The following is a 27,872-nucleotide window of genomic DNA, read 5'->3' on the forward strand; positions in this document are numbered from 1 at the left end:
AGAGTACCCATAGGGACACTACTAGAAGAACAACCAACTGTTAACTTCTTACCTAAGGTGTTGTTTCAGTTCTACCTAAGTCAAGAAGTTACCCTATTCACTTTGTGCCTGAATCCTCAAAATCACAAGATGTTCCATAGCCACGGTGTAAAAAAGGGCACTGAAGCATTATTTCACGAGATTGCTTTTCTTGGGAACCACCAAGAAAGGCTTGAGGGCCTTGAGGAAAGCAAATTATTTAGTAGAAAGTTATTAGGGAAGCCTAGAGTCTTAAACACTCTGCAGCAGTAAAAGTCGACTCTAAGGAGGGGTAGGCCACAGTATCAGTGAAGAGAACAGAAGCCTCTCCACAAATTACACAGAGCAATCATTTGGGCTTTGCATATGCATAATACATCACTTGATGTTAAACACTCTGGGCCAAATCCTCAGCTGATGTAAACTGGCATAGCTCCATTGAAGTCAATGGTATTACCTCAATGGTGATGACATCTGGCCCGGTAACTTTTATGATGCTACCTTCTGGACAGTAGTTAATAAATAATCGTTGAGAAGTACTGTTTTTGAAGTCTCATTTACCTGGGCAACACCAGACAGGGTAATTTCTTAGCAGTTCAATTTGTTTCCCCCCAAAACCTTCTATACAACAAGCAGCAGGCACTTATCTAGCATTTGGAAAATGTAAAGTGCTGTATAGACATTAAGTAATTAAAAGTCCAATATAGCTCTGTTTAGAGTTGATTATAAGCAAGCAGGGGAATACATGGAAAATCTGAATAATATATACTCATTGTGAGGTCCACAAGAATCATTCCCCATCTGTGGGCTCCAGACCAACAGTGGCCTGTGGAGCAATTCCTAGTGGTCCACACAAAAAAAAACCATTTGGTCATATGGAGCGGGCTCCCCTTGTTTGAATCTGCTACATTATCTTAAAGTCAACTAAAAATGCAATCCTTTTCTAGTGTTACTTTTCAACAACAACTGCTGTGGTTGGTACGAGGATGTTATTGGGCTGCAAATATAACAGATTATTGGAATCACAAATGTGAACGGAATTTGGACTCATTATGAAAAGAAGTTTGAGAACCCCTGGTCTAGATATTTAACATAAGATATTAAGGGTGTTAGATAGCGAACTTACTGAACCACTGTCTATTTTAAATGCAGGGATCTGGTGGAACGAGACTGGAAAAAAGGAAATATACCATTGTTAAAAAAAAAAAAAAAATTGTAAAGCAAGTGATTGACTTAACTACTCAAAAAATCCAATTTCAGTTCCTAAAAGAATAATGAATCAATTATTTCTTCAAGAACAGAAAACCTACAGTAGGACAACAGAACTACAGACCATAAATAGCATGTTTTAAAAGGAATCATGCTATAAAAACAGTAACACTGGATTGAGAAGTGAGAAGGAAGTAAGCTGATGTGAAAGAAAACTCATCTCTTCAATACCCTAAAGAGCATCTTTATTAAATTATCTGTAAGAAGAGGTAAACACTAAACAGCATATTTAATTGGCAGCTTACTAAATACGGGAAGCATTGTTAAGTGAAGACAAGTGAAAAAGGGGCTCTGGGTCCAACTGTATGAGGGGCCACTCCTTTTTGCAATCATTCCAGCCAGCTGAAGTATTTTGTTCCTTGTTGCCTGAAGCTCTCTAATCTCTCCAGGTCACTTTACAATTTGGTTCTGTTCTCCTGGCTTTGCTACCTCAAATTTTATGTCATCTACAAATATGACCAATGGATCACTTCAGACTCAAATTTGCAGGGGACATGATCCAGTGGCAAAATTTACAGCTGATAGATACAAAGCTGTTCTGTGAAGATGGTTTATAGAAAAGCAATCGGTTGGTCTGCTACAACTCGAAAGAAATGTCAGATTTTTTGGTTCTCTCAGACTGAGATGCTTGCTGAATACATTCAAGTGGGCCACAAATTCACTTCTATAACATCAAAGCCATCAGTGGCTCATGAGTCACTGTCCCAAACAACCATGGAGATCACTGTGCCACTTCCACTGAAGTAAGACTGCATTCAGTGTTCACTTTGTGCTTAATTGTTAGATACCGGTTACAGTCTTATTTTATCATTTTATGCATTTTCTGTAGCTGGAAATAACTTTCTATTTAGATCATTTTAACATAGCATTTTAGAGGAAACAACATTCAAATTTAAAGTTTTAAGTCTCAAGTTTTAACTTCATAGATTTAGCTACATTTATATACTTCCTTGTATAGCACAATAAGCTATTTTATGCTTTTTGGTCCACAAAAATTATTAGAAATGTTTTAGTGCTAATGTTTATTATTCATCCTGTATATTAGATCTAAAATTTCTTAGATGAACATGAGTAACATTCCTGATACTTATGAAAATGGTCCAATTGATGCGAACTTAAAAAAAAATTAGTTACAAATGTTTTCATGGTATTAATTTAAAAATTTTGAGGAAACAAACCATAAAAGTTCCAAATTTGCCATTGAACGTTATGAACAACATACTTACAAGGAACCGGTATTGCAGGGATACTTTCCTGTTATATGAGTGATGAGAACAGGTTCTCTTCTCTTAATGTGAAATAAAAAAAATGAAGCTATTTCCTCACTTTAAAATATAACAAAATGAGCTCTATTTAAACAAGCACTACTGTTCACATTTTAAAAATAGAAATAATAAATTAAGTTCAGCAAAAATGTGGAGACCTTTGATGAATGCATGTAACATGATTCCATACCTATTTAGTTGTGTTAAATATAGCTAATTTAAAATCAGCACATAACCTCTGATTATGTTGTGGCTACCTTTTTCAGATACCTTTTAATTTCTGAAGTTTAATAGGCAAAACTTATGTTTATGTAATCCATTCAAGAGCAGACAATGAAGCAACTCTATCCACTTGTCTTTTTAAGTCATTCAACTTCATCTGAAGCCAAGGAAAATAGAGTAATGGTCAGAAAACATTCAGGGTATTAGGAACTGGGCACAGTGTGATGGTCCAAAGACCTAAATGGCTCTGGATTTAAGAACATCGACAAGACTAACTTGCTTGAGAGAAGGTGCATATTCAAAATACTTGAAATAGAAACACCTGGTATGTTCATGGGTCCACAGCAGCAATAATCTGATTAACAAACAAGGCTAGTGGCAAAAAGATTAAAAAACAAGACTTACTACCTTCTTTTCAGAGGGGCTTGAAGTCTTCGATACTAACGCTGCTTCAACAAGACCCTGCTCAAGAAAGGAGTCATATTTTATGCTTCTTTTTCTATTTCTCCTCTCCTTGTTTGCTGGTTTTTGTTCATTTTCCTCTGACTGGGACACAGCTGCTCCACTGTCTCCACAAATGGAAGATTCAAAAAGAGGCTTTCCATTCATGTAGGTTTTAGTGATTTTCAGCTTAATCTCTGGAGAGCCATTCTTGATAGGAGTAGTGTTGGGTGGTGTTCCAACTCCTTTTATCTCCTGGGGATCAAAGTGCAGCTTGGCATCTTGTGCCCCGGACTCGCCATTAAACACACGAGAAGTCAGGTCTTTCAGTTTATCGGCTGGAATAAATGGAAGGGCATCATGGCCATTATATTTTTGCATGACACCCTCCTGTAGAGCGGCAGAAAGTTGTGCTTTGCCTAAGTAGACAGAACACTCACGATTCACTTCACAATTCTGTGTTTTCCCATTGGCATTTCCAAGGATCTCTGGTACCTGCTTCATTTTGATGTGGTTAGCAATTTTTCGAGTTAACAGAGGAGAACTTCTTTTGATGCTAAAGTCCATTCAGCCCAGATCTTTCCAGTCTTACACTGCTGTAACAAAAACAAAAAGATTTTTTGAAATATAGAAGAACATGCTAAAAGAATTGTCATTTTAGTGCCTGGTTAAGGCTGCTTCTGTAAGGTTTTAATCTCAAAAATCTTTTTAAATAATTGTTTTTTAAAAATGTAGATTTCTTTCTACAAAATATGCAACCTAAGCATTGCAGTGTGTGTTACTTATTGCCAATGCATAAGTACCAAAAATTCTAACAAGTAGTAATTGACAATAAATCATTTTAATTTCACTAAACATGTTCTAGCAAACTCCAAATAGGAAAACAAAAGTGATTTTAGAGTATTAATTTTAATCATCTACAGCCCAAATCCTTCTCGCATAATTTACACAAGCAGTTCCATTTACTTCAAAAACATTAAAAAGCATGTAAAGACTAAAATTTAAACATAACATCGTATTAGTAACAAAACTATGTAAAAAAACCCTGTTTAATTCTAGTAAAGTGTACCAGATTAGACTTAAAATTTCCTGTGTATTCACATAATAGATACACCAGTAATTCTCAAACTTTTGTACTGGTGACTCCTTTCACATAGCAAGCCTATGAGTGTGACCTCCATGCTGCCGCCCCCTCCAAGAATTAAAAACATTTTTTTATATATTTAACACCATTATAAATGCCGGAGGCAAAGCAGGGTGTGGGCTGGAGGCTGACAGCTTGCAACCCCCCCACACATAATAACTTCACGACCCCCAGTTTGAGAGCCGCTGAGATACACTATCGGAAGTGGCAAAACAAACTTCACACTACATTGCAAATGGTGGCCAACTTTGCCATCAAAGCATCCCCCTCTAGGGAAAAAGTATAGATTAGTCTTCATGCTTTATCCTTGGTTTCTCTGCTAAAACTGTCAGTAATTAATTCCACTTATGGTGGTGGTTTTATTATGTGGATATTTGTCCACTAGGTACTGGATGGGCCAATAAGATCACTTCTCTCAGGCCAATGACCAAACTGCAAAATGTAAACCAGCAATCTAGGGTTAAAATGAGGGGTTTTATTATGATTTTACACCATTTTGTAACATCCATTCTCCAAAACAAAAGGAGATTTGAAGAAGTTTATACACGAATGTGGTTTCGGCTACACAATCAGTCCTAGACATGTTTTAAAAATAAATTTAAAAAAGAAAACCCAGCACATTTTAGTGTTAAAAGCCCTACATTTTCAAACAGAAAGCATCTAGAAAAGCAGTCCATTTGCACCGGCTTTACTTTTCTCTCTCTTTCTGGAGAAGAACAGTAGGAAATATAGGTTTATGCTACCATAAAAGTATCTATCAGTGGTCCCCAAACTTTTCAGCATCACACCCCTTCTCCCCTGCCTTGAACCAAGCCACAGCTCAGGAGGGGGGAAGGGTAAGAGAGCTGAGGCTGGGGCTGCAGCTGGGGTCAGAGCTGGGGCTGGGAGTGGGGCTGCGAACAGAGCCACAGGGCCAAGGCTGGGACTGGGTGCAGAGCTGGGGCCTGAGGCTGGGGGCAGGGTTGGAGCAGAGCTGGGAGTGGAGTGGGGCTGGGTGGTACTCCCTCCCTGCCCTCTGGGAGCTGGCCTTGGCCATCTCAGTTTGGGAACTTCTACTCTATATGCATACACCATAGTTTAACATTAGCAGGACCCAGATCAGTATTCTAATTATAGATTCATACATAATTAATACTGGCAAAGCACAACACAGCTATGAATTCAGGATGAATGGAATTAAAACATCTATTCACAAGGTAACCAAGTTCTGCATTGACATAATCAAATAGGAACTGCTATATCGGATCAAATTCACATCATATCCATCTAGCTTAGTATCAGATACTTCCAATGAAGGTGTAAGAAAACCCATAATGGGCAACCACTGAATAGCTGTCTATCATAGAATACTTTTGTCCAAAGTCCTATCAATTAATGATTGACTTATGCATGACAGCTGATACCTCCTTTGTGACGATCTGTGTCATAGCACTAGATTTTGGTGGAATTTCTTCCTCAAGGATGTTGAGCTGAGTTATATTGAGGTCTCTATTATTTAGTGGTTCAGCCTATTACTTCTTGAACTCCAATATGTTACCTAGGATTACACTGAAAATAGCCTTTCCTCTTGTGTGCTCCAGAGCTAGCTGTTCCCGGAAACAATAATTTAAGATATCAAGAAACTGTTTCTCTAAACCTTGTCTTTATGAGATGTTTCGCCAGTTTACATGTATAGCTGAAGTCACACTTTTACTGTTTTATTAGTTTTAGATGTCTCTGATTCCATCAATGTTATACCAAAGTTAGCAAAAATAAAGTAAGGTCTGGAGGCCTTTTGCACAGATAATTTAAGCCAGTGTTTCTCAAATGCAGCCACCGTGGCCGCATGTGGCCACCACAGGCTTTTCTTGCAGCCACTGCCTCCTGGATGGTGATTGGGGACAGGGGACAAAGTCTCCCTCAACACAAAAGTTGGAGGAGCACCTCCCCATCCAGGGCTTAAATTGTCCCTGGGCTTGCTGGGGCTGAGTAAATCTGCTGTGAAAAAAGTGATATTTGTTAATATCACTTTTCACAGCAGATTTAGTAATTAACTTGGAGGCTGTGAAAAGTGATTAACATATAAATATCATGTTGCATAGCAGCAGACTTACCAGCTAGTAAGCAACCAAAGAAGCAAAAGAAACTACAAAAAAAATACAAGAACATGCAAAGCACCTTATTTGTGTTTCTATTCTGTTAGGTCCAGTAAAGAATAGAGACATTATTTTTATAATTGAGCCTGAAAAGAAAAAAGAACCCTACATAAGTAAGTTACAATGATTTGGACATGTGTATGTGCATATTTACTTGTGTTTCCTAAAATTAATTTTTTAGGAAAAATTTTCCGAGTGGCCACCAGCAAGAGTTGGTGCCCACACTGTTGAGGCCACCAAAACTTTTGTTGTGAGAACCCCTGATTTAGGCTACACAAAGGAATGTCATTTCTTGTGCCCAAACAACTTCTTTTCTTGAATAAATCCAATGAACAGATAATCTATTCTGATTACGCCTGCCTGAACAGTCATCATTCTACTCTTAGAGTCAAAGAACTAGATGGACTAAGGGCTTGGCTACATTAGACATTTCGGAGCGCTGCCGCGGCAGCACTTTGAAGTGTGAGTGTAGTCAAAGCCGCAGCGCTGGGAGAGAGCTCTCCCAGCGCTGCTTGTAAACCAAATCCCTTACGGGTGTAGAGTGCAGCGCTGGGAGCCGCGTTCCCAGCGCTGCCGCCCTGATTACACTGACACTTTACAGCGCTGCATCTTGCAGCGCTCAGGGGGGTGTTTTTTCACATCCCAGTTGCAGCGCTGTAAAGTGCCAGTGTAGCCAAGGCCTACGTGATCCAAGAAGACAAATTCTGATTGCAAATAAGGTGGTAGTGAGACACCCAGGAAAAAGTGTCAGGAGTAAGATGAAGGAGAGATGTGAGAATCAGCACAGATTTGGATGGCGACAGAATTTTTAAGGTTAAAAAAAGCAAACTCCATGTGTGAAGATTTAAAATTAATTATATTAACCAGGAAGTTAAATTCAACTAAGGTTGGGGAAATGCTGTTTTTTCACCATATTTCATACTCCATAACCTCTCTAATTGTCACTTGGAATTGTACAGAGTCTGAAGACTATATCTACACTACAGCTTATGTTGGCATAATTTATGTCGCGTGGACAGCCATATGTTGGCGGAAGAGCTTCTCTCCCATTGGCATAGAGCATCTTCACCAGCCGCACTGCAGCTGCACCGCTATATGTGTAGGAAAGCCCTAAAGTTACACATCAGTCCATATCTCTAGAGTGCTCCTCTACAGAAGCACTCCCCCAATGGTATAATTGGAAGATGTCTGAAACTGACAATTTGGAAAGCACTACTGTGAACAAACAAATTAAGCATAGTACCTGATAAATGATTAGACTGATTAATGCTGCTGGAAGTAGTATTTGCAAGGCAAATTTAGAGAGTTGGTAACTGTGCAGTAAATTTGTGAAAACGTAGAAAACCAAATCACCTCAAAAACTCTCCTCTAAAAACGGTGGTTCCATTTTTTGACAGAAAAATGAAACTGAAAACCTAATGCACGTTAATAAATTCCAGTCTTTCATACTCAAATTCAACAGAATTTTTAGCATGAATTGTTCCTACAAAAGAATAGTGATTCCAGCCAAATTACATAAGGAGACATAACTATCACACAATAAACTATGAAATTTAAAGTTATTGCAATGAGCACAACATTTCTTTTTGAGCACTTATTTTTACTATAAATGATATATGTATGACTAATCTTGTACTTCCCATCCAAATTCTTAGTGTAATTTTATAGCACAAAAAGCCAGTAGTTTATTTTAAATATCCAAGTTGCCTTAGCATACAAAAAAGTCTCTGAAAACCTGCCATATACAGAGACCTAAATGAGGCTAAGAGCTCCCTCTAGTGGCTAATTGAACATCTGATCAACAAACTATAAGGCCTATTGGATTAAGAGGTTTGTATTTTACAATCCTGTTATGTTTGTTCTCACTAGTAATTCATTAACATTTTTCTTTTAACAAAAATGGATTCTTATTCTCACTTATTTTTTAAACTAGAAAGTCATCTGACAAAAGAAATTTAACCTACAAAACCAGACAGCTAGAAATTAATTAACTCAATAAACAGATTCATAGACTAGGACTGGAAGGGACCTCGAGAGGTTATCGAGTCCAGTCCTCTGCCCTCATGGCATGACCAAATACTGTCAAGACCATCCCTGATAGACATTTATCTAACCTACTCTTAAATATCTCCACAGATGGAGATTCCACAACCTCCCTAGGCAGTTTATTCCAGTGTTTAACCACCCTGACAGTTACCAACTTTTTCCTAATGTCCAACCTAAACCTCTCGCTGCAGTTTAAGCCCACTGCTTCTTGTTCTATCCTTAGAGGCTAAGACGAAAAAATTTTCTCCCACCTCCTTATGACACCCTTTTAGATACCTGAAAACTGCTATCATGTCCCCTCTCAGTCTTCTCTTTTCCAAACTAAACAAACCCAATTCTTTCAGCCTTCCTTCATAGGTCATGTTCTCTAGATCTTTAATCATTCTTGTTGCTCTTCTCCGGACCCTCTCAACAAAGATGTGGAGAAATTGGAAATGCGGTGCCCAGAACTGGACATAATACTCCAGCTGAGGCCTGACCAGCACAGAGTAGAGAAGAAGAATGACTTCTTGTGTCTTGCTCACAACACATCTGTTAATCCATCCCAGAATCACATTTGCTTTTTTTGCAATAGCATCACACTGTTGACTCTTATTTAGCCTGTGGTCCACTATAACCTCTAGATCCCTTTCTGCCATATTTCTTCCTAGACAGTCTCTTCCCATTCTGTATGTGTGAAACTGATTGTTCCTTCCTAAGTGGAGCACTTTGCATTTGTCTTTATTAAACTTCATCCTGTTTAATGAAGACAAATGCAAAGTGCTCCATTTGTTTAATCAATAGTACTAGGCATAGTGGATGAGCACTTACAGCATCAGAGACTGTCAAACATATTTCTAAACCACAGTCTAGTCTCTTTAAAAATATTTGTTTTTCAGTTGAAACCTGATATATTTCACTTTTTAAAATTGCCTTCTTCTATCAGTTTTCATTTAATTATGTTAGAGGCCAGCATTTTTTTTTTAAAAGCAGGTAATTTGAAACCAGACTTAATCTTCCCCACAGGTTTTCTATCATATTGAAGGTAGCGAGCCTTCACAACTCTTGCACCCCGCCAGGCTCAAATTACAGTGGAGTCTCATCATACGCGCATTTAACTCGCGCAAATTCAACTATATGCACTCGGCAAAAAAAAAAAAAAAAAAAAAAATTTAAATATGGTAGTGCGGGTGATTCCACCCACCATTCCACTCAATGAGCGTATCCCCCAGAGTGAGTGTGAGATGGGAGATGAGAATCTGCTGTTCCCTCAGTTGGTCTCAGTTCCTGCATGCCTCTCATAGTATGAGCATCTCACTGTACTGAGTGTGATTCTAGCGTTTAAAGATATGTATTTTTTGTACAACATGGCCCCTAAATGCAAGCCAACTACTTCATCTGGTGCTCAACCAAAGCAGCAGCTATCTGTTCCAATGCTGGAGGAAAAACTGGCTGTGTTGGACTTATTGAGAGACAGTATGTCAGTCTCCAACGTGGCGCGTAAATATGGCCACAACGAATCTAGCATCCATGCCATCAAGAATCGAGAGAGAGAAATTCATCAAGCCATGGTATCAAGTGCTCCAATACCTGCTAAGGTGACAAGCCAGGTGCATGATAAGACTTTAGTGAAGACTGAAAAGGCATTAAACTTATGGTTGGAAGACACGAACCATAAATGTGTGCCTATCGATGGCAATATTTTTTGAGAAAAGGCTCTTAGCCTCTACGCGCTTTTCAAACCTCCCGCCGAAGAGAGAGAGCCTTCTGATGAGAAGGAATTCAAAGCCAGACAGTTTTAGGAACTGCTTCAACCTCAAAAACGTGCAGACTACTGGTGAAGCTGCATCTGCCAATGAAGAGGCAGCAAAAGCCTACCCAGAACAAAGAAAATCATAGAAGAAAAGGGCTATCTTCTGGAACAAGTTTTTAATGCTGACGAGACTGGGCTCTTCTGGAAAAAAATGTGCAACCACTCTTATACTTCGAAATCAGAAAGACAAGTCCTTGACTTCAAAGGAGCTAAAGACTGTGTGACTGTGTTGTTTTGTGGCAATGTGGCTGGGCATTTAATAAAGCTGGGCTTGCTCTATAGGGCTGCAAATCCCCAAGAACAAAAATCTCCTGTGTTTTGGCAATCAAATAAAAAGGCTTGGGTGACGGCAGCATTATTTCTGGATTGGTTCCACAAGTGTTTCATTCCAGAGGTCAAGCGGTACCTTCAAGAGAAAGGACTTGACTTGAAAGTGTTGCTGATCGTAGACAATGCTCCTAGCCACCCTGAGGCACTCCAGTTTGTGCATAATGACATTGAAATTGTCTCTCTCCCCCGCCCATTCCCTTCTCCAGACTCCAACCTCTCAACCAAGGCGTGACTCGCTGTTTCAAGGCCACATACACGAGTCTTACATTCTCACGGATACATAGCACTATGGATGCTGATCTCAATCTTAATGTGATGGAGTGCCGGAAGTCCTTCAACACTGCCAACTGCATCACTTATATTAAACAGGCAATGGATGCAATCAAGCCTGAAACAGTCAATGCATGTTGGCGAAACCTATGGAAAGAATGTGCGAATGATTTTAAGGGTTTTTCAACCACTGACAAAGAAGTGAAATGCATTGTTCAGGTGGCCAGGCAAGTGGGTGGTGATGACTTCGTGCCCTGCTCTGGTACTTGGGGGGTGGGAGGGGTGTCCTGGGGCTTGGGGTTTCAGCCTTGCAGCAGGGGGCACCAAGGCTCAGGCTCTTGGCCGCAGAACCCCTGTTGACAACTGATGTTTTAAAGCACACTAACATGCTGCACGTTAATTGATCCACACTGGAAGTTCCCAAGTGTGCTTTAACATAATACTGTCACCAGGCTAAAATGCACTAGGGAGCTTTTAGTGTACACAGACTGGATCTATGCAGACCAATTAATACACAACACATTACTGCATTTTAGAAATCTTCCCTTCCTTCCCTGCAGTGTGCATTATCCCACCAAGCAGACAAGCCTTGAGGAAGTCAGCACATAGGGATAAAAAGGTAAGAAGGAGGAAGTCAAAAGGCAGCATACAGGAGACAAAGGGTGTGAACACTGGACTCAAAGGAGAGTGGGGGACAGATTAGCTAGAAAAATGGCAGAAAATTAAAGAAAAAGCCTTTATTTACTGAATAATCATCATCTGCTTAGTGTTAGGTTTCCATTCAGAGGTTTTCAGCAGCTAAGGCAGGGGTAGGAAACCTATGGGCATGTGTGCCGAAAGTGGCACGTGAGCTGATTTTCAATGGTACTCACACTGCCTGGGTCCTGGCCACCCAGTCCGGGGGGCTCTGAATTTTAATTTAATTTTAATTGAAGCTTCTTACACATTTTAAAAACCTTATTTACTTTACATATAACAATAGTTTAGTTATATATTATAGATTTAGAGAAAGAGACTGTCTAAAAACTTTAAAATGTACTACCGGCACGCGAAACCTTAAATTAGAGTGAATAAATGAAGACTCGGCACACCACTTCTGAAAGGTTGCCAACCCCTGAGCTAAGGAACAGATGAAGCAAGGAAGCAAGATCTAAGGTGTTAGCCAGGGATGGAGTTAAGTGGAACAATGGGACAGAAGAACAATTAAGAGTTGAGGAAGGTGACCAGAGAATCCATTTTGGATAAAGGAGGGATAAGAGAGAGAGTCAACAGTAGCAGATACATCAGGAATGCTGTGATCTTAGAAGTTATGAATGAGAGTGTAACAATACTGAATGAAATGAGATGGTCAGAAAGAGATATCTGATTGAGCAATGTTACAAGAATATATCATGATACAGTGGTTAGGGTTACCATCATTCTGCTCCTCTTGGAAAACCATGTTGTACAAGTTTCAGAGTAGCAGTCGTGTTAGTCTGTATTCGCAAAAAGAACAAGAGTACTTGTGGCACCTTAGAGACTAACAAATTTAATACAGCATACGTTTCGTGAGCTACAGCTCACTTCTTCGGATGCACAGAATGGAACACACAGACAGGAGATATTTATACATACAGAGAACATGAAAAGGTGGAAGTATGAATACCAACAGGAAGAGTCTAATCAATCATGTTGTACAAGCGCAGCTAAAAACCCAACCTCTAACTTGGAGTGCTCTGCATGGGGTAGAAGAGGAAGATTGGAGAGCTTAATACAAAAAAATCAGTAACAGCTAATGAGCTCAAGTTAATGCCTTAATAGGATACTGCCCAATGACCCACCAAGCACCATCTACATCAGCAAGGAGGAAAGATGGGAAAGTCCGGGGCCTAGTAGTTTGCTGTATGAAAACAATGGATACTTAGTTTCACAGGAACCCATTTAAGGTATCTGAATACACCATTTTCTTTGAATGAAGTGGGATTTTGTGTTTTTTTGTTTGTTTTAAGGGGGATTTGGACAGAGAAGCAAGTCTTTAATGGGACAAATGCATGTTCTTGCAAGGTCTTTGTATTTACTGTTTATAATTAATGGAATGCTTCTACATACATAGAGTAAGTTATTTTGTGTACATTTTAATAGCTTTATTAGTTAGCTGACCATCTATTATATGACAGCAAGTCAGGTGCCAAATGTGTTTATTCTGCATATCAAAAACACATTCCAATGTTTTACTGTCCAGATTGTTAAGAGCATTTATATGGTATTATTTATTTCTACCACCTTGGCAGCAATCTCAGAGATGCTTTTTCTGTGTCAGAAATTATGAGCTAGCCAAGTGGGATTGTTTTTCTGCCAAGCCAAGGAAATGGAAGAAAGTTATCAAAAGAAAACTTAACTTGAACTTCCTCTATAGCTTCAGGAAAACATCTAAGATGAACAGCACAAAAGTTGCCTCCCCTCTAACATATCGATGTGTATAAACTTTTAAAAACATTTATCCACAAACACCACCTTTAATATCTACAAATCAGGCTTTCAACTGATGTTGAAAAATGCCAACAGATGGAAGATTTTCTGAAGGAAGTCTTTTGAGAAGGAAAAATTTAGACTTTTGTGTGCGTCTTGCAGTACAGCACTAATGTGCAGCTCAGAACATTTTTAACATAGGACCTCACCCCCCAATTGTTAGGAAGGCAAAATTAATGCTAACTTCAATAGAAATTACTTTGCACAAGAAAAATATCAGACTGGGCCAGTTTCTTTCTAACCCAAATTTATCCGGTCACAACAAAAGCATTTGACCCATTGAATACTAAATATATGCAAGATTGATGTTTTAAATATAAGCTGAGTTATCTATGTGCAAATTAATGCATTAAAAATTTGAAGAGCATGACACACACAGATAAGACAGTCAAAACAAATTTTTACCAAAAAACGAAATGTGCCATTTGTCTGAGAACAAACATGGGAAACTTTAGTCCAAAGGCTTAAGTCCTCAAAAAGTTATAGGCACCTAAAATGCAAGAATTTTAAAGTACATCCTTAACCAGAACAATATAACACTAATGTATCTGAGATGTAATGCCCGATTAAAGAAAACTAATAAAAACTGGGATAACTGAAATTTATGAATGCGTAAGACATTGAAGTTTACCAAACTCTCTCTATAAATTACATTCACATAGAAAGATTAAATCTTAGTACTTTTTTAAAAGAAGATTTGAATGGCCAATATATGCACATATACAGTAGCTATTCATCAAAAGTGCTAAGATATTCTAAGCAATACTGAAAGTAGTTCCAGCAATATAGGTCTGGCCCCAATTTTTTGTTTTTAAAGAAGGAACAGAATTTAAAACTCTAATATGAAAGCATGTTTTCATTTAAGAGAAATAATATTTACATGTGGCTTATCCCTGCCTGAACAAAAAAGGGGCTGAATCCCTTCTCTATGTGACAGGAGAAAAACAGCCTTTTAAGTACCGGTAATTGCCAGAGCTGCCTAGCTTGGAGAGAAGAAACTGACAGCTGTGGCCTGTTAGGCTACTGAGACATGTAGCCTAACAACAGCTATGCCTAAGTAAGGAAGCTATAAAAAGAAGAAACTTCCAGAGAGAGAAGGGGAAGAGTGCTCAGATTTCCTCCTAAATCAGGAGACTCATGACCTATTCCCATAATGAAAAGCAAGGAGAAACTGGAAAATTAATTTTCCCACATTAACTCCCAGAATCAATAAGCACTGATGGCAAGCAGGGTTTCTTTGGCAAGAACTAAGATTGCATTTCTGGTGCAGCAAAGATAATTACAAATATCTGATCAATGTCACTTTGCCAAACATCTTCCTGACCAATTGCAACAATAGAACCACTGCTGGGAGTGGAACTGGAAGTGTGTATGATAGGAAAGATTACATATAATCTCTGCAAAATCATGAGGAAAGAGTGTCCTCTTAGTGTCACTCCTGCTGTTCAAAACAACAGGAAATTTGACTGAAACTGATCAAATTCTCCAGATTGGAGAGGAAAGAAAAAGACTTTGGACAGCAACAGTGGTATAAGCACAATCCACGGAGAGGACCACAAAAAAAATCTAAGGAAAGAGGAGCCCCATCTCCACTCTAAATACCCACAGGGAAATAGCTGAGTCTCCTTGCTCCATGGGTGTGATTGGGAGGAAGTGAGGATAACTACTCTTTTCCAGCCCCGCAAAGGAACTTCAGATTGACCACACACACACCAAACAAGGCATACACAGAAGATGTGGGCATCTACAGCAGGATCCAAGCATCACACTCTGGTGGCAACATCAGCATGCCATTTTCTTCCCTAAGTCCTGTCCACCCAAAGCTACAAGGGAGCAACTACATTGGATTTCTTATTAGGGTACAGCACCTTATATTATCACTATGAGGTTGTATCCTCTCTCTCTCCCCACCATCACCTCCCAATATAACTGTGTTTGCTACATTTTTCAAGACTGTACTTGAAGCTTCCCTTATTTTCCAGGCAGTCACAATAGCATTACATGACAGTAGCCCTTCCTCTAGCAAAGGAGGGTTGGATAATATAGCCCATTAATGCTACTCCTCCAGTTGTCTAGGGTTCACTAGTGAATTCAATGAGGTGACTCTCCCACAAGGGCTCTGAGTGTTGTGTCTGTTGTATTCCTAAACCTCTATCAGTCCTTGGATGACAAACTAAGTTTAATCTCAAATTAGTTATCCTATTGGTGCAGCTCCTTCTCCTAATCCATGTCTCTCTCCTACCTCTTCCCACCCTTTATGCCCTACTCCTTTTTCCTTCTAACTACTTTTCCTTTTCACCATCCCAATTCTCTCCCCTCCGCCTGCTCCGGGGGGCGGGGCCGACCAGCATGGCTGGCAGCCTGCTAGCCCCAGAGCTGCAGCTGCTTCAGAGGCTAGGGGGAGAGCAGCATGGCCTCTTGCCTTCTGGCTCTGCTGCCTCTCCTTGCTCCCTCTGTTGGGGGGGGGGAGGGGCTGTGTCCCATCTTTCCCTCTCTATACCGTTCATAAGCTGACCCCCTTCTCTGGTGCTTCCCTTTTTTACTAAAAAAATTTGGTTCATGAATGAATATACAGTACTCCCTACCCTCAGAATTCCCCCACCCCAACTTCCATTGCATTGGATTTATTCAACCACTCAATCATATCTCAGATGCCAGAAGCACCCTAGCATAAGCCACTGTGAAAACTGCAAAAAGATACCAAAGGCAGTACTGCTGTTTAAAGGCTTTTCTACACAAGGAGGGTTTTGCCAATATAGTAATATCAGTAAAACCCTCTAGTGTGAGCACAGCTATATCAGTATAATTATGCTTATACTAGTATTTGGCAGAAACTACACTGGGATAAGCAGTTATATTGCTACAGCTGTGACCTATACTAGGGGGTTTTATCAGCGTAGCTAGTGTTTTGGTGAGACAGGCACAGATAACAATCCTGAACAGCCGGTTAACTGTGGCTGGCTATCAAGATGACCTCCACTAATCCGACCAACCCATTCTGAAAGACTCATTGCAGGGAAAATCAAGGTAGTGGCAACTACCATGCTAGAAATAGATCTGAAAAGTGAATCTACTAAGGAATCCCATCTCTGATGACATACTCATAAAAAAAAAAGAGTAAGAGAAAAGTGAAAGCTCCCATAATGTCATCAGCCAACTTACCATATACCTGCTGGTATAATATGGAGATGTATTCCTCACAAGAGTTTTTGCTAAGAATAACTCTTGTTATGTAACTGTTGATGAAATTTTTATTTGCTTAGTTCTTGGAATCTAAGCTTTTTCCATCAGTAAAATCCTGTACCAGGGAGTTCCAATGGCAAATACACATTGTGTATGCATTGTCTTTTACCCATTTTAAATCTGCTCTTATAATTTCATTGATTATCCTCATTATTCTTTTACTATTGCTTAACTCCAAGCAGGCTGTTGACTGGGGCTCTCTGATACCTGTTAACATGAATAGAGTACATTTTTACAGAAGTACCTCAAACTCAAACATACTTACTTCCCATTACTAACCACTAAGAAAAGTGGTGTGTAATAGTCCAGGACCAAGTACACTGAGACCACCCTGACAGGTGTTTGTTCAACTTGTTCTTAAAAACCTCAAGTGATGGAGATTCCACCACCTACCTGGGTAACCTGTCCCACTACTTAACTACCCTTATAGTTAGAAAGATTTCCTAATATCTAGCCTAAATCTCCCTTGTTGCAGATTAAGCCAATAACTTCTTGTGTCCTACATTCAAATGGATACGGAGAACAACTGATCACTGTCTTCATTGTAATACCCCTTAACCATAACACTTTCTTCAAGTGTGGTGGCCAGAATGAGACAGAACTCCAGCTGAGAGCTCACCAGTGTCAAGAGAGTAGAACAGTTACCTTCCATGTCTTACATATGACATGCCTATCACCTCAAAATGACAATACCTTTTTTCACAACTGCATCACATTGTTAGCTCATGTTCAATATGTGATTCACTATAAGCCCTACATTCCTTTCTGCAATACTGCTGCCTAGCCAGATATTCCTTATTTTGTAGTTGTGCATTTGATCTTTTTTCTTCTCAGTGTAATACTTTGCACTTCTCTTTATTGAATTTCATCTTGTTAATTTCAGATCAATTCTTCAATTTATCAAGGTAATTTTGAAGAGCAAAGTGCAAGCAACCCCTCCCAGCTGGTGTCATCCACAATTTTATAAGCGGACACTTCATTCCATACTCCAAGTCATTAATGAAAATACTAAATACAGTTGTACCAGACAGGACAGATCCCTGCAGTATCCCACTAGATATGGCCTACAGTTGACAGTAAACCACTGATAACTATTCTGAGTATGGTTTTTCAAGCAGCTGTACAGCCACCTTATAGTAATTTCATCTACAGTCCACATTTCCCTAGTTTGCTTTTGAGAATGTCATGCAGGACTATGTCAAAAGCCTAACCAAAATCATGATCCATCACATCTACTGGTTCTCCCCTCTCCATTCCCCACATCCACTAGACCTGTAACCCTATCAGCAAAGGAAATTAGGTTGATTTATCATGATTTGTTCTTGGCAAATCCATGCTGGCTATTACTTTTCAGCCTATTATCCTCTAGGTACTTGTGATTTAATTGTTTGATCATTTCTTCCAGTACCTTTTCAGGAACGCAAGTTAGGCTGACTGGTCTATAAATCCATGGGTCCTCTTTGTTCCTGTTTTTCAAGATAGATACTATGAATTGTTGGGCTACTTAGAGCCTCTCACTGGGAAAAGAAAAACTGCCCAACCATAAAGGAATGGTTAAAAAAAAAAAAATACAGGAAGCTGTAATGGAAAAGTTAACACTCTAGTTATGTACTTGGCAAGATAGGCAGAGGACAGATAAATACATTACCTTTTATTCAATACTCAGGCAAAGTACATTCACTCGCAAAAAACCCAGCACATCTGTCTAATTATTTTTTAAAATATTAACATTTTACAGACATGCCTGGTCTGTTAAATGTGTGTATAGAGATATCACTCAATTTAATAAAGCCACCAGGAACAACACTGGTGTTGTAAGGATGCTCACTTTGCAACATGGTAACACTCTGGTAAATAGAAAGCACTGACTATATTCCTTTATAATGTCTCTTCAAATAACAGCTAACTGTTGTAATGATTGTTTTGTTTCTGGTATTTATATGGCAAGGTTTTGTCAACTGGTCAAAACTTCCTAAATAAATAGTAGGTACTATGTTTGCCCTTCTCCAGTCCTCCGGGACCTCTCCCATCCTCCATAAGTTCTCAAAGATAACTACTAATGGTTCTGAGATTGCTTCAGCTAGTTTGTAAGTACCCAAGAGCGAATTTTGTCAGGCCCTGCTGATTTGAATACATCTAATTTATCAAAATAGTCTTTAACCCCTTCTTCCCCTATTCTGGCTTGTGTTCCTACCCCTTTGTTGTTAACATTAATTGTGACCAGATACTTAACACAATGAAGCAGAACAGGCACTGAACATCTCATCTTTCTTGGTGCTGTCCATTAGCAGCAATCCTTCACAACTAAGTAGTGGATCTACACTTTGCACGTCTCTCTTGTTCCTAACGTATTTACAGATTTCCCAAACGTTATTAAGGTAGTCTGTTTTCAGTATGGGTTACATCATCACCAAAAAGGTTAATTTAGAAAGTAAAACTGATTTCCATTGAACAAGTACTGAGAATGTTTTCTTAAGAACTTACTTCAAGATCCTACCCCAGTAAGATTAAGATATGTGATGCCTGACAACTTTTGACAATGAAGTATCTAGAAGTTTACACAGGGATTTCATATTATGCCCTTATAAAACCCAAATACTACACTGATCATGCTCAGTTTTTTGTTCAGCAGTATTTTGCCTGTTGAACAAACAAATCTGTGTTTTCAGTTCACTCATGAAAGCTAGCAAAACAGCTTTTGGCAATCCATACTTCTCATAGGAAATTCTTCAATTAAAACTGTAATTTTTCTAAATTATTTGATTCAAAGTTTGTGGTGTTACCAGTTTTGAACTTAAAGTGAAGTGACCCATATTCTAACCTTATATTCTGTACCGTTCCTCAAGGCCCATACTGGCTTTGCTCTCTTGCGGATTTATTTGCTTCCTCTTGTCTCCATTATGAGACTATAACCCGGACATTCATTTCTATAGAGATAACACTCTGATTTAGCCTTTTCTGAATGCCAGTGTGGACAGATCTCCTGCTTCAACAGCATACCATCAAGGTGGCAAGTTTCATGATCTAACATCTTTGCTGCTCAAACTAAACCACACTAGAATAACATTTTAAAGAACGCTTGTTCACTATTTATCACAAACCTGGCAGTAAATCATTCAGGATCTGTACACTATGACAGGAGATTATATGCATGCACTGTTTTGTTTAACCATGGTTCTTAAAATTATTAAGATTTTATTTTATTCCTTTATTCTTCTATCACATCAGTTTTTTCATAATATTTCAAATTGATTTTAAATATTTTTTTAAAGATCTCATTTTGCCTCACCTTCTATTCCTTGAATGCTGATTCATTATAAAACACACAGACAGGACTAAGACAAAAGGATAACACTCATGTTTCTGTTTGCGATATAATCAATTGTTGCAAAAGAAAAATGGTACTCCTAGGTATCTTTCATCTGACCACCATTTGATGCTTTGCACCTCCCTATGCATATATTTTTTTTCCTGCTTTCCTCCCTCCCTCCCTCCAGAAGTGGAAATTGAATTGATTTTTTAAACATCTTATGTTAAGTTAAAGAAAGGGTAGTTGTAGTGTAGAGGGCAAAAAAACAATAGAAACAGGACAACCACCTGTTGGGGAAACCTTGTAACTTTACACTCTTTCAACTACTTATATAGTTTATTGCTTAAGTTTCAAATTATGTCAAATACCAGTGCTTATATGTCAACTGTGCCCCAAGGCTAAGGAATTCTGCCCAACATTATACAGCTTTGAAATATGTATAAGCTAACATTTTACATTTCCAGATCTTTAGCCAGTTAAAGCACAGAATACACTGCTACAAAATGTTTAGACAGATGCTTTAAAATGTCTATGTCCAACGTTATGGCCCATTACAGCACTGATCTGTCTAAACAACTCCCATACAACTTTGTTATTTTTAATCACTAAAAAACACAACCACAGAAGACTTACTTTTGGTATAATACAGTTAACAGGTATTTGTTTATGGCAAAGCGAAAGCATACTTAAAATATTTATTCTTTTATTGGATACTTTTATTATATTTTTACCTTCACAGTAAGAGGTAGCTTTTTATATACACTAAAGAAACACTGATTTCTTAAGCCTAACATTGAAATTTAAAATTTATCAGGTAAGATATATGATGGTGAGCACACTAATGCACATTGATAGTACACATTCATTTATCATCAACAGGGAGAGGGTATTGAGATGTGCAAGACATCTATACTCCAGAATTTTTGGGTATCTCAGTATTTTGCCTGTCCTTTTAGTTGTGAGAATGCAGGGTATAGAATAGGTACACATGATACAAAGCCCAGCATTCACTTTGCAATTGCATGCCACCTATCCCATCTTAAAATTTAATGTATATTATAGCCCCTCCTTTTAAAAAAAAAAGTTGTTTCCCTAAATTAATAGGGTAAAGTCAATATGCGCATTTTAAAAGGGTGACTATCAACTTGAAATGTAGTCAGCTGAACAAAAAGTTAAAACTAGTTTCAAACTTTTACTATCATTTTCCCATTTTTATTTATTATTTTCTCAATTTTTGTCAAATGCACAAAGTAATCTGAAAGAAAAGTAATTGATTTTTGTATAATTATATTTTATCTTAGGTGCTACTTGTAATAACTGTAGGTTAAAAAAGTGAAAGTAGTATGATTTTGAAGTTGACAATCTCTCTATGGATTGAAGAGACATTTCTTACATTTCAATACACTTTTCTTCTGTTTTCTTTCTGTTGTCAATCACAAAGGCCTCCCAACTATTCATTTTCTACTTTAACTATAAAATGAACCCCCGCCCCCCTTTACAATTTGCTAGATATGTACATTTTTTTAATTTGGTTCTCCTCCCTATTTGGCCATTCATCCTTGGGTGCCATATTTCACCTTCTCTTCGTCAACGATACAGCAGAGATGTCAAGCTTTCTTCGGTGAGGACACACTTAAGCTTCAATGCCACTCCACTGACTAGAAAATAAGCTGCTTGTTAGAAAAGTAGATGTGCCTATCCACTTTATTCTGCCTCAATATTTCCATTCTTCATTGGTCAAAAGGTAAGACACTAAAGCTATACATTCAGATCTCTTACACAGATGAACATACACCAAGCCACAAAGACACCTTATTTGTATTTTGTGCTTGTTATTCCTTACAAAAATTTAACGAAGTTAAAAGATTTAAATAGGCACAGGGTAGTACAGTGATGAGCATGGCACAAAAACAGACAAATAAGCAAACAGTCAGATTTTCTACTGAATGCCAAATTTATTCCATTAGAAAGACTTCTTGAATATCAGGGTATGCATATTGCTTACATTGGCACCAGCTCAGAAGAGTTCAACAGTGCAGTGCTCAGCTCTTCTGGAGATTTGAGTTTTTTTCCTGTAAGTAGTCAGATACTTTACAGAGTTCTGAGGAGGAAATGCCTACAATTTGCATAAGTTTCCAAGGCTTTAATATTTATACTGTAAATTTAAAATTCTGTTGTGCAATTATGCAAGCATCAGAAAGAAGAAATGACTGGAGATGGAAGGGCTGCTATAATATTTACAGCATACACATCTTCTCCAGCAATCTCAGGCAGGTGCAGCCCTTTGCCTCTATGGAGTACCAATGAAGTAAATGGGCACCTATTGAGCACAAGGGTCCACATATATCAGATTGCAGGACTGAGGCCTAGATTTAGATACATATTAATACTAGTGGCATGAAAGAAACAATACATTCAAAGCAAAAGCAAGAAGTGAATGAGCCACAAACAATGGGACACAGTAACAGCTCTCTCTTTCCAGGCCTGCACTGTTTTGTTGAATGCATAATTTTAGAACTCAGTAAGCCTTTTTAAACAAGATACATCATAGCCCCTTTTAAGTTCCCAGCCTAAAATAACTAAACCCCATGTCTTAGAAGCCAGTGTCTCATAGGCCTAACACAATTTTTAAGGTAATATTCTGATAGTTGAAATGATACCAAGAGAAAGAGAGAGTTTACATGCCTGTTACAGAAAATGAAAAATTATAGTATTTAATATCTTTACATCATTCCTGCTAGATTCTTAAGTATTTGAGAGTAGTTTTAATATAGTTATATTTTTAATTTGATTAAATTTCAACTCTAAAAACTTCTTTGAACTGGCAGCATTAGTACTTCCTCTACACTCCAATTACCTGAAATAATGTAAAAGTACTTATTCCTTTTTGACATTTCCATTTAAGGTAATTAAGGTAAATTTATGTTTTATTAGCCTGTCAGTGTTTGCATATTTCTAAAAGAATGTAACGGTGGCAGTGAATGTTTATTCCCATATCCTTAACAAGAAATAACTTATTTCTACCTGAGAAGTGAAGACTATTTAATTATAAATTAATATATCACCTAAAAAATTTCATCAACACTCCTTATGGCTCTACACTGGCACATAATCCAACATAAATCACGTTTTAGTTTTTAGTGCGTATTTGAGCACTGACTAGCACTGCTCCACAGCAGTTTTATTCACTATGCACATCCAACAGGTCAAATAATTTCATTAAGCGGTACTGGAGAGTTTATTCAGGTATATTTGTTCTGTTTCCGAGGCACTACCACAATAAATTATAATTTCAATTAGTTTATAAAGATTCCACTGCAGTAGTATTTAGATACTACAGAAGAGCAAATTTATTTGATCAGATTTAATAGTATTTCCCACATTTAAAAGACCTTTCTAAGCACACCAATGATACATGAATTACCAGCAAGTTGATCTTGCAATATCGACACAAACACTTCACAGGTAACTTACGCTATGGAGCTGCTGTCTTGGGTTTGAAAAGACTCGATCTCCCTTTCATAAGAGACCCTTTTTATTCAGCATAGACAGCATTCAATCTTAAATATAAGAATAATTATAAACCAATTTTAATGCAAAAAGCAATAGGAAAATATTCAAGAAACAGGCAGTGACTTATACCTGCCTCATGTCTGTCTAACTAGTCTGTTAGCAAGCAGCCCTTTTTTCCTGAAATCTGTTTTAATACAATATATATGTACTGCTCCTATACTTTTGACAGCATTTGGCCCTCCTCTTAGCAGACATATTTTGAAAGACCAAGTATAAATACGCTCAAGAAGTGTGGTGAATTCGCTCCCCCACTCCCAGAGCTATAACCCACAACGGATCAGCTATAACTATGGCCTTGGAAATGCAAGTTCCCCTGTTCTTTTTAACACACAAATATCAATTCAAATTATGAAAGATCTATCCTCTTGTACTTAATAAAGACTGAGCCAATGAGCATGTAAAGCTTAGTAGAAACATTTTATTTCCTCTTCTCTAACAGAGATCGCCTTCGCCTCCCATACAGGTCCGGAATGAACTGCAGCAGGGTTAAGTATAAGGATCATCACACCAGTCTTTGGTGGAGGAATAAATCAAACATGGCTTCCCTCTCCATACATTTCCAGAGTTACTCTCACTCCTACTGCCATGGAATCCCAGTTCTACCCAAAGGGAAGGCAGCAGTAGCAGCCCTCAGATGATTACACCACACACAGTCAGTGCAATGGGGGGGGAGTACATTTATACCCACTACCACCATTTAGCGAGAAATTTTAAAGCCTCAAGCAGATCTTTCTCCCATTTGTGTATATATTGCACTGATTGATTTCCACCCTCAGAAGGGAGGTGACACCGACAGGCGCCTTGTCCCACCCCTTACACATTTTCTCTCGCCTCCTGCAGTAGCGATGAAGAGATTGTGTGTGTGTGTGCGGGAGGGGGGGGGGGGCGGTTGTATTAGAAAGAGGATGAAGCAGCAACAGCCGCGACTCCAGCCTCGGCGTTGCTCCTTTCCGCTCCTCCAACACCCAAGAATCAGAAGCCCAGCCAACACCAGTAATCCTGCTGCAGCCTCCGGCGGAAGGATGGGCAGACACCGGGAAGAAGCCGGGGGTACGTGCAGGGGGAGTCTGAGAGCCACCCGGGGGCGGGAGGTGAGCGGGGGGTGCCGGCGAGATAGTGGAAGCCTCCCCCTCAGCCCAGGAGGAGGCTGGGAGAGCCGGCTAAGCGGGGGGGAGCTAGACTCCCGCAAGGGCAGGAGGCTCGGGAGACCGGGGGGGGAATAACGCCGTCGGGGGATGGAGAAGTTAGGGGGGCACCATCCCTCGCCTCAGCACCGCAGACCACCCCTGCTGCCAGCCGCTCGCCCTCCCAACGGCAGCGCACGGGGCCAAGGCACAGCATCCCTGCGAGCCAGCGAGGTAACCTCACCGCCGCTCCCGCCTCCAGCCGGGGCCTGCGGTAGCGTGCCCGGGGCCTCCCCCCCGCCCCAGGGACACTGGCCGGGCCCGGCACGCCCCGCTGACCTGTGCTCTGGCACATCCTCTCGCACAGGAGCCGGGCGAGGAGAGAGGCGGTGGCTCAATGCCCGCGAACGGCGGCAGCCAAGAAGACGCAGCAGCACTAACGGCAGCAGCAGCGGCGGCAGCTCCGGGAATCCTGCGCGGCGGCCCTAGCCCCGCCCCCTCCTCCGGCCAGAACCAGCGCGAAAAATCCTCGCCGCTGATTGGACGCCGCCGCGGCGCGGCCCTTGGAGCGGCTGTTTCAAATCCCCCCGCACGGAACCGCCTGTATACCCAGCCCCGCGGCCGGGAGCGGGGTCAGGCTCTGCCCCGGGCCGGGCTCCGCTTCGCTGGCCCCTGCGACAGGCGGTAACGGGACCTGGAATGCAAACGGCGGGGGCCTGGAGGATGGGGGGAGGGAAGCTGCCGGAGCACGCCCCTGAGTGTGGGGGGTGGGGACTCCCGAGACCCAAGGCAGGGCGGCGCCTTCCCCACCTCATGAGTCACGGCGCCTGTGAATCCCCGACACGCGTTCATCCTCTGCCAGCCAAAGGCGGAACAATTCGCCTCAGCACCCCACGCTCCCCTGCCCCCCGAGCCCGTCCTGCGGCTCCAACCGCGCTAAGGGCTGGTCCCGGGCGCTGCTCTCCCTGTCTAGGCTGGGCCTCTGCGCGGAGTCCCATGCAGAGTTCCCTCTCTACTGCTGCATGGAGAGACTCTTGTCCTTTTACATGTTCCTCTAGCTACCCACGGCTCAGCCTGCCAGGGTAGATGCTCTTCCCTAATATTTCCTCCTTTTCTGAAGTCTGTTGCAGGTCAGTAGTTGTAAACTCTGCTACCTCTCACCCTCGGCTATAAATTCACTCCATTTCATACCTGAGGCCTTTCCTTTCCCAGGCATTTAGACATCCCTCTACAACTGTGGAGGATTTGGGTGTAAACAATACATAGAAGGCATAGTCTCCATCGTCAAAATCCAAACAGCCTTAACTCTACCTTTTTGGCTTTGTCTAGACTAGGATTTAAAGGTGGGATGTTATGTGTTAGCTAGTCTCTCCCTGTGCTTTAACTTGATCAATTTAACACCTTAAAGGCAGCATGGATTGGTCTGGAGTCTCCCGGGATTGGCATCAATCTTCCAGTGACTATTGAAAGCAATCAGGTAGATTTTAATAGGATATTTTAAGAAAATGACTTATGTTATGTTGTGGGGGAAATCTCCCAGAAGAGCTTCAGTCAGAGTTGGCAACCCTACTTGCATACTAGACTTTTAAAACATATTAGCTAAGAGCTAACATCACCTTTTAAATCCTAGTGTAGACAAGGCCTAACAGTTACAATAACTGCAAAGTGTAAATGAATCCTAGCATGCATGGCACAATTTCTTCTGAGAATGGTACATAAAAATAGTATTCTGGTCTTCCATACAACTACTTAAAAATCCAAGACATTTTAACCACTCAGGCAATATGGAAACATTTTAGATAGTCATATTAAAGTACTATATAAGCACATCCAGGTAGCATTTTTTTTCCCTTGGGGAGCAAAATAATTCCACTTCTAACTAGACAAATACAATTGGAGACAAAGCTAATCTTGATACCAGATCATAAATATGTCCATTACATCAGAACAGGAACTAATGTTGTAATAAGCCATCAAACTTGATGATGCAAAGCACATAATAGACTTTAAGGTCAGAAGGGACCATTATGATCATCTAGTCTGACCTCCTGCACAATGCAGGCCACAGAATCTCACCCACCCACCCCTGTAACAAACCCCTAACCTATGTTTGAGTTACTGAAGTCCTCAAATTGTGGTTTGAAGACCTCAAGCTTCAGAGAATCCTCCAGCAAGTGACTCATGCCCCATGCTGCAGAGGAAAGCGAAAAACCCTGACTGAATACTAGTTTAGCCCAGGTCAAAATTTTCAAAGTGTGCTTGCCTCAGTTTAGACGCCAGATAAAAGCATCATGAATTTCAAAGGTACTTAGAGCCCACAGCTCCTATTTAATTCAGTGGGAATTGTAGGTAATTAACATTAAGGATCCTAGTTTAGAAAATTTTGCACAAATTTATATTTAAAAGGTCATATGCAACTCCCATTAAAGTCAAAGAAAATTTGACAGGGGAAAAAAACATTAAGAACCATACTACAGGAATAACTAGGTGAAATTCTGTGACCTATGTTATATGGAAGGTCAGACTAGATTGGGGATCTCAGCCTTTTTTTAATCAAGCCCCACTCCCTATTTATTTATTTTTAGTAGGAGGCCGCCGCCTCCTCACAAAATGGGTCTTTCCAATATAATCAAGAATGGAACTGGAGTCATTAATGCATTGATTCTACTTTAACTAAATCAGTGTTGCTGATCATCCTGCCCTGCCCCAAATACTGCTGGGCAACTTTCAGCACCCTGGGATCATCACCTGGCCTTGGGCTGCAGCAGCCCTGAGAGGGAGGCTGCCCCTAAGCAGCCTGTTCCTGACCTGGGGCAGCTGGTAAGCACTTCAGGGTAGGAAGGGGGATTATTCCTGCCTTTTAAAGCAGAGTCCTAGAGGAGCTGTGTAAAGGAGAGAGTCTCTGCAGGACACCTTTGCAGCCAGTGCACCTGGCCCTCGGCCAGTGGCTGGGCCCTGCGGTACCCTATGTGTTCCCATGCAAACTTCACCTGGCACACTGGGTGCTCGTGATGGGGCTGGAGCTGCCCATACACATGCTAGCAGAATCACAGGGTTTCTCTTGGGGGCAGAGCAAGGCTCGCTTTGAAGTTGGGGGCTTGGCACACCATGTTCGGCCTTTCCTGAAAAGCTGGTAAAGTTGGGTAGCTCAGGGGCAGCCAGCCAGGTGCAACATTCCACAG

At 40.2% G+C, this 27,872-nt stretch overlaps 1 protein-coding gene across 1 annotated transcript in view; it reads right to left on the minus strand.

The window, feature by feature from the left end:
- Positions 1-25,177, minus strand: part of NSD2 (nuclear receptor binding SET domain protein 2) — a 170,228-nt gene extending 145,051 nt beyond the window's left edge. Inside the window, exons 1-2 of the mRNA XM_075066635.1 lie at positions 25,030-25,177; positions 3,183-3,811 (exon numbers count right to left, since the gene is read on the minus strand). Coding sequence (XP_074922736.1) covers positions 3,183-3,782 — 600 coding nt within the window. The 5' untranslated portion in view covers positions 3,783-3,811; positions 25,030-25,177. The remainder of the gene's footprint in view (positions 1-3,182; positions 3,812-25,029) is intronic.
- Between the last annotated feature and the right edge of the window lie 2,695 nt (positions 25,178-27,872).

Source organism: Chelonoidis abingdonii, chromosome 5 (assembly GCF_003597395.2).
Source record: "Chelonoidis abingdonii isolate Lonesome George chromosome 5, CheloAbing_2.0, whole genome shotgun sequence".
NCBI classification, from domain to species: domain Eukaryota; kingdom Metazoa; phylum Chordata; order Testudines; family Testudinidae; genus Chelonoidis; species Chelonoidis abingdonii.